The sequence below is a fragment of the Micromys minutus genome, assembly GCF_963924665.1.
Source record: "Micromys minutus genome assembly, chromosome: 2".
In the NCBI taxonomy this organism is placed as follows: Eukaryota; Metazoa; Chordata; class Mammalia; order Rodentia; family Muridae; genus Micromys; species Micromys minutus.
In genome coordinates, this window is record NC_137971.1 from 96673519 (window position 1) to 96680850 (window position 7332).

General features: G+C 47.6%; 1 protein-coding gene across 1 annotated transcript; it reads right to left on the reverse strand.

Annotated features, from left to right (window-relative positions):
• Positions 1-2117: 2117 nt before the first annotated feature.
• On the reverse strand, positions 2118-6134 carry KCTD14 (potassium channel tetramerization domain containing 14; the record flags this gene model as incomplete). Its single annotated transcript, XM_080913117.1, has 2 exons — positions 2118-2768; positions 5988-6134. The coding sequence occupies 2 exons, from the start codon at positions 6132-6134 to the stop codon at positions 2118-2120; spliced, it is 798 nt and encodes a 265-aa protein (XP_080769243.1).
• Positions 6135-7332: the final 1198 nt, after the last annotated feature.

The window sequence follows — 7332 nt, forward strand, 5'->3', positions numbered from 1 at the left end:
GGCCAAGCCTATACAAACTATCACAAACATGTAGCCAATTTGAGAACCACTGAATTAAGTTTTCTAATAACTAAGACTGATATGTGAAACTTCGATTAGATTTCAAAAGCATTTTAAAAATTAGTCCATAAAACACACCTATGTGATGAGTCAAAATAGATTATACGTTAGATTTAATATTTCAGATTTTTTAATACTGGGGATTATCCTCACATGCAAATTGGACCAGTGCTCCACCACTGAGCTTCATCTCCAGCTGTGGTGGGTGGAGTGAGAATGTCCCTTACGTGCTCAGGTGTTTGGACATCTGGTCCCCAATCAGTGCCCAGTATGGACAGGTGTAGGAAGGGTGTTCACAGGTATGTCCCTACCAGCCTATGTGCTGCCTCCTTCTACCACAGTCCCTGCCCTGGGGGACTCTTTTGCTTTGTTTTTTGAGACAGGGTTCCTCTGTGTAGCCCTGGCTGTCCTGGAACTTGCTCTGTAGACCAGGTTAGCCTCAAACTCAAAGATCCACCTGCCTCTGCTTCCCAAGTTCCTAAGTGCTAGATTTAAAGGCATGCACCACCATTGCCCAGCATAAATGTTGCTTTTGTTTGTTTGTAATTGTGCCTTTTTTTGAAGGGGGAGGGTTCAAGGTTTCTCTTCTTGTAACCGTGGAGATGTAAGTTGGCCTTGAACTTAGAGATCCAGCAGCCTCTTCTGATAGACTTTTATCCATCAGGAATCATAAGCCAAAATACTTCTCTGTAAGTTGTTGTTGGCCATTATGCTTTTAGCATGGCAACAGGAAAGAAACTAATATGCCTTTTGGGGGAGTATTAAGTAAGCCAAGTGCTTGCAGTCGGAACACTCAGAAACCAGACTTCTTGGGTCTTAAGTTTTTATGTACCTTGCTGTTTCTTCAAAAGGTTGAGCAACTCTCTCAAATGCGCATAACTTCTGAAGAGATCCAGCCCAGTCCTTTAGGAGCACCTGTCTGCCACAGCACCAAGGTGCTGGGAACCAAACTTGGGTCTTCTGCAAAAGCAGAAGAGGAAAAGTGAGGGAGGGAAGGAGGGAGAGAGAGAGAGAAGGAGGGAGGGAGGGAGGGAGGGAGAGAGAGAGGGAGGGAGAGGAAGGGAGGGAGGGAGGGAAGGAGAGAGAGGGAGAGAGAGAGAGAGAGAGAGAGAGAGAGGGAGGGAGGGAGGGAGGGAGGGAGGGAGGGAGAGAGGAAGAGGGAGGGAGGAAGGGAGAGGGGGGGGAAGGGAGAGGGGGGGGAGGGGGGAGGGAGGGAGGGAGAGAGACCACATGGGTGGGCGGATGCCAAGGTACAAAAGTGCCTGAAAGGATGGTTCTGTCCTTTCACTGTGAACTCTGAGACACAATTTAAGCCACTGGGTTTGCCTAGCAGGTGAGTTCACCCACTTCCTTCTTTGTTGTCTGTGTTGTTTTTGTTTTTTGAGACAGGGTTTTTCTGTGTTTGCCCTGGCTGTCCTGGAACTTTCTTTGAAGACCAGGTTGGCCTCAAACTCAAAGATCTACCTGCCTCTGCCTCCCAAATGCTAAGACTAAAGACATGTACCAGCACCTCCCAGCAAGGCCTGTTTTCAAGATACTGTGACAGTCTCCTGGTGAAAGCTACAGACCACCACAAGCACAAGGCCAGTTAAGAGCTCTTTATTTAATCTGGTGACTGATGTCAGACTCCTGCCACAAAGAGCTCTTGGTCCCAAGTTAAGCACTACAGAGTTTATAAAAACAAAAACCATGACTTTAGGCCCAGGATAGAAGAGTTTTTACAGCAGGGTTATTTCCCAGCAAGGAAGGAAGAACCCTTTAATCTGTTAAGCATTTTACAAGCTTTATTTCTTGGAATATGGGAGAAACCTTACTTCTGTCTAGTAGGATGTGGTTCCCAAAGGGAGCAGATGTGGAGACGGGTAGCCTGACTTCTGGGCCATTTCAATAGTGTTTCAGTCTGTGTGCAAGACTGGCCTCGAACTCGTGGCCATCTTCCTGTCTCAGCCTTCCAAACTCTGGAACTACAGGTTCGGCTTTAGCACGTGGATTTTCACGGCAACTGATTTCACAGGTCCCGCCATAGCCTCTAACAAAACAGTCCCCACGCCTGGAGATCACCACCAAGTGAAGACGAATATCCAGAAACACGTGTAGGGGTCCTTACTCAGGTGGTACCTCTGAGAGGTCACCTTATAGCCCTTGGCTCTAATGTCTTTCTCCAGGCAGTACACAAAGTCCTCCGTCACAGGACCCGTCTTCCAGGGCCCAAATTTGACAACGGGCGTCTTTTTGACCTCCAAGATGTGCATCGGCTCCAAACACTTGGTATCCTCCTCCTCCGTGCGCACCACACACACCACCACCTTTGACGTGCGCATCGCCACAGCCTCTGCCCGAGCCAGGTGCAACAGGACCTCCAGGTTTTCTCTGTAGTTTGGCACCCCCATCAGGAACTGCATTCGAGCCACTTGCTCACCGAAGATCTGAGGCGTATCTTCCAAAGTCTTGACCAAAAGATGGATTTGGTAGAACTTAGCTTCTTGGTATACCTCAGGAATGTACTCCGTGGGCACCTGCCCAGTGCGTAGGTAGTCCAGGAGAAGCCCGAAGTAGGTGCCGGGCCGATCAATGAAGAAGCGGCCCTGTGCATCTCTGTAGTGTCTAGCTGACCTGGACAGAATCTCTGCAAACTTGGAGCCTGGATGTTTCATCAGGGTGCCCATGGTGGTGATGTAGAACTGCCCCCCTACATTCAGCTCCACAACCTGCAGGCACAATAGCAGAGATACACAATTACAACCCAGTAGCAGATATGTTGTCTGCTGCTACAAAACAAGAAGAAAACCCACAACTCCGTACAGTGATAAAGGTTAAGGCTGGATTTCCAGCCGGAAAATTCAAGCTGTGTGGAGCTGGTGATGGGGCCATGACCTTATTCCCAACAGGTCTGGGCACTGCCTTTTAAGACATAAGTGCAGTATTGGAATTAAGAGAACCAAAGGCAACTAAGTTGCTCAGGAAAGCCTAGTTGCCATGGCAACAGTCTGGGGGGGGGGCATTCCAGCTGTCTAGGAGGAAGAAGGCAGAGGAGAAGGAACCAGGCTCTACAACTGAGGAAAAGAAGCTCAAAACCTATGTTCTTCTGCCTTCCCTAAACTTCAGGCCCCTTGGCAAGGCTGTTTAGTTAACATTGAGGTCACTTCTCTGAAGCAGTTAATCAAGGAGCCTAACGCTTAAATCAGTCAGTATGATGGCATTTGTAGTCCCCTGAAACAGCTCCTTAGTCCTCTCTGTGTCCTGAGACAGATGAAGGAAACCATGAGAAAAGCCATGAGAGAACTGGGAAGCAATGGAGTGCAGTTAGGATCAAATGCCATCCGTCAGTCTAACTCGGATCTAGGGTGAACGTTCCAGCCACCCTAACCCCGGACTCGTCACAGCCACAATAGCTCTGTGCCTGAGGAAGGTCACTCTTTCCCTACCTTCAGTGATTGTGAAAGGGGGAAGGAAAATGGACCTAGGACACTCTTAAACCTTTCCAGCTCTCAAAGTCTAATCAGCCCAGCCACTTCTAAAGCCCCTTCTAAAGATGACTTACCAGTTCCCTAGCTAGCTGTGGTAAACATAATCCAACACCCAGGAGGATTGAGAACTAGACTCAACAATGGAACACATTTCAAACAAAACAAAGCAAATACTTCCCTGTTCTAACACCCTGTGCCCCCTTTGTTTATAAACAAGACCTCAGCCCTGTTCCTAAATTGCGTTTTTCTTCCTTTCTTCTCAAAGTTCTCAGACTCTGTGAAAAACTTGGCTCTCCAGTGGGCAGTGGGAAAGCCTGTGGGGAGTGGCTGGAAGAAATGTTGCCTCTTGTGGGAACCTGCGAGAGTGTCAAGTCCGTGATGGCAGTGAAGATACAGAGACTGTCGGTTCAGTCAGAAGGATCCCTGACATCCCGTTGTGTGGTAAGTTCTGAGGCTGCTTCCCCTTTGCTAGGGCTGCCCCTGGATCCATCCTGCACGCTTGAGACCAGAGTTCTTTTGTTCTGAAGCAAACCTGAGTCTCTCATTTTCTGCACTTTACACTTGAATGACTCTTTACCATTTCTTGGGGTTTCCAAGGCTCTTTGCAACAGGCTGCACAGCCTTTAGCAAGCAAAGAACAAAATCACCTACCGTTTCTCTCCCTCTGACAAGGCAGGCTGGGGCCTCCGGCCTCAGGCCTTAACTTCCCATTACTGAGTCTGCCTATTTTTCTTTCTCCTTTCCTAATTTCCTTTCTTCTTTTTCTCCTTGTGGTTTTTTGAACCATGGTTTCTACGTAGTTCTTGCTGCCCCGGAACTTGCTCTGTAGGTCTTAACAGAGCTCCAGCCGCCTCTGCCTCCGAAGTGTGTCACCATGTCTACAGTCTTTCAAGTTAGCTCTCGGGAGAGCCTTGCAAAAGGGTTGTCTCAGGGCCCCAGAGAGATATGTGGTTCTACTGTGACAGTGGCTGCTCCCTTGGACTCCCGTCTGTTCATCCTCCATTAGTCTGTGTCGTCTGAAAGGGGGCACTCTTCTTAGTCCATAGTCATAGTGCACGCTGGCGGGACTCAGCATACCAGAGACACTCGGTGAATACCTGTTCCATTGAATCAAGTCACCCTTGGTCCTGATCCAAGGAGAACCTGGTATTCTGATAAACACAGATCTTGCCCTACCTTGATTGGCCTTGAGCTCGGTGCTGGCTCCTGACCTTTGCCCAGGAACTCACTCAGGCACTTGTTGATCAGGGAAGATGAAACACCCTGAGTGTTAAACACCTTGACAATGGGCAGGTAGCTTTGAAAACAGCCAGCGAGGACATATTCATAACCCTTTTGGAAAGAGCCACCTTCCCTAAGTGAGGCAGGCACCTTTAGAGACTAACTTCTACCCTAAGGAAGCAGGGGGAGGTGCCACCCACTTAACACACCCTCAAAGTTGTCCTTTTATTTCAACTACAACTCTGGAGAAATTCATTGAGCTTTTTGTTTTAGGCAGATTTGCTTAGGCAGCTCAGCTTCATCCTGGCTCGTTCCAGTACAAGGTGACCGTGTCCCAGAAGAGTTGATGCTGGCCATCTTTTTTGTTTTAAGACAGGCTCCAGATACCAAAGCAGCACTGTAGACATGTGCACTGGGGTTCCGTTAAAGAATTATTATTCGTTGGGTTGTTGTTATTTGTTGTTTCTGTTTTTTTGGCCGTGTTAGGGATCGAGTTCAGCCGCCTCCCAAGTGCTAGCAAGCTGCCTCTACTACTGAGCCACGCCCTGGGCATCCTGGGTATTTAATATTTTGAGTATGTGTTCTATGAACTGAAACTGAGTTTGTGCCTTCCTGTGTGGTAGAGTCTTCCTCACACTTCCTTCTTGGGTCTAGCACAGCTTTGAGAAAATCTCCAGTGTTGGGCTCATCATCTTCCTTTAACCTTTAACCTTCCTCCCTTCTTCTGCCAAAGGCAGATTGCACTCCCAAAGCCCTCTCATCCGGGTCCCCGAGGGAAGGCAAGTAAGCAGAGAGGGAGTGTGGAAGCTGCCCAGTGTGGGAGTCAGAGATGAGCATCTGTCAGGAAGGCTGGAGAGGCTACTCCTACAAGGTGGCAGAGCAACCGACTGAAGGAGACACCTCCTCCACCCTCTGTCCCCGGGACTACACCAAGCTAGAGGTTTTCAGAGGGACACACACAGGAACCAAAACAGACTAAGCGAAAACAGAGAGCCAGGGGAGAATAAGGCAGAGGAGAGGCTGCACAGAACTAGATGGCGCCAGCGGCAGGAATGCGCCAGTATCAAAGGAGTCTCTTAGGCACAGAAGAGTACTCCCGGGAGAGAGCATGGAGCGGTGGTGGGCAGTAATGAGGGATTAATAGAGGGTAGGAAACAGAATATGGAATGGGGCTGGGAAAGCGCCAGCAGGGGTTAGAGGTGGTGTGTTCAGGACAACCAGAGCAGAGGGTGCACTTACAACATACGGGTCAGGGCACAGGAACCGGGACTCCTGGTTGTGCTCCTGTAGGTTTACAGGCAGAGACTCCTGGCTGGGCTCCTTGAGCGATTTTGTGGGCTGAGACTGCTTGCCCGGCTCCTTGATCTGGTTTTCGGGCAGGCTCATCCTGGCAGGAAAAGACAGCTCTCACTAAGTACACAAAGCTGCCTTGAGTGGATAACTTATGGGCAGGGAACAGTTTTGCCACGTGTAGATAACTTCCCAGCCGGAAAGGTTTCTGACACCCCGCCCCCCGAGGAACTCCACGACTGTACCTCCCACTTGCCTCTTTTGTAAAATAGTTTTAGTTAGTGCTTATTTTGCTAGATTAAGGGCGTGCCCTGAGATGTCCAACACGGCCCCACTGGTTCTTTGGACAGTCATCAACTTCAAGTAACCTGTAATATCTCAGAAAAGGGAAACTAGGAGACAAATCCTGGGGCTCTCTGAAGGTAGGATGTCAGACCAGAGACTATAAAATAGTACATTGGAAGAAAACCTGCTACTACTCAAAGATGGACGCTGAGAAACTTGACTGTTTGATTCCTTGGTTCTGTGTTTAAAAAAGACTTCTTTAAAAATATTTACGCTAATATATATATATATATATATATATATATATATATATATAATATATAGGTAATAAAAAAGAGAAGCCTGAGAGATTTAGGGAGCAGTGTGGCCATCATCAGAAATTTAATCAAAATGAAACTGACTAGTTAGTCTAATCATACACTTGGCAAAGAAAAATAAAACCTGAAAGAGAGTCATAGCTCAGTGATACCACACTCGTTTAGTATGTATGAAGTCTGGGTTTGCCCCTCCAGCAAAACACGCACATATGGACACCCCACAAGGAAAGAAGAAGGAAGGAGACAACACCCCCCACCCCCGAATGAAAGTATAATCAAACCAAGTTTCAAAGAATGTACATAGATTGCAAGCAGTCCCTCAAACAAACTCATAGTTCAAAACCACAAACCACAAAGGAAACAAGGCCTGGGGAGGAGAAGTCAATGGAAACATCCCAAACCCTCTGTGCTGAGATTGTTGGGCATACAGTGTGAGCTTACTTAATGTCAGCAAGTGAATAAAAGAACATCTAAAACATGAGTAAACTGGGCAGCAGGCATGTCCAAGTGGTGGAGTGCTTGCTTACCATGCAGCAGGCCCTGAGTCCTATCCACACACGTACAAAACAGAAAACAAACAGAAATGTAGACATGAGAAAAGAACAAGAAGATATATATATATTTTTAAAAGACCACGAAGTTTTTTTTTTAAGATTTATTTACTATATATAAATACACTGTAGCTGTCTTCA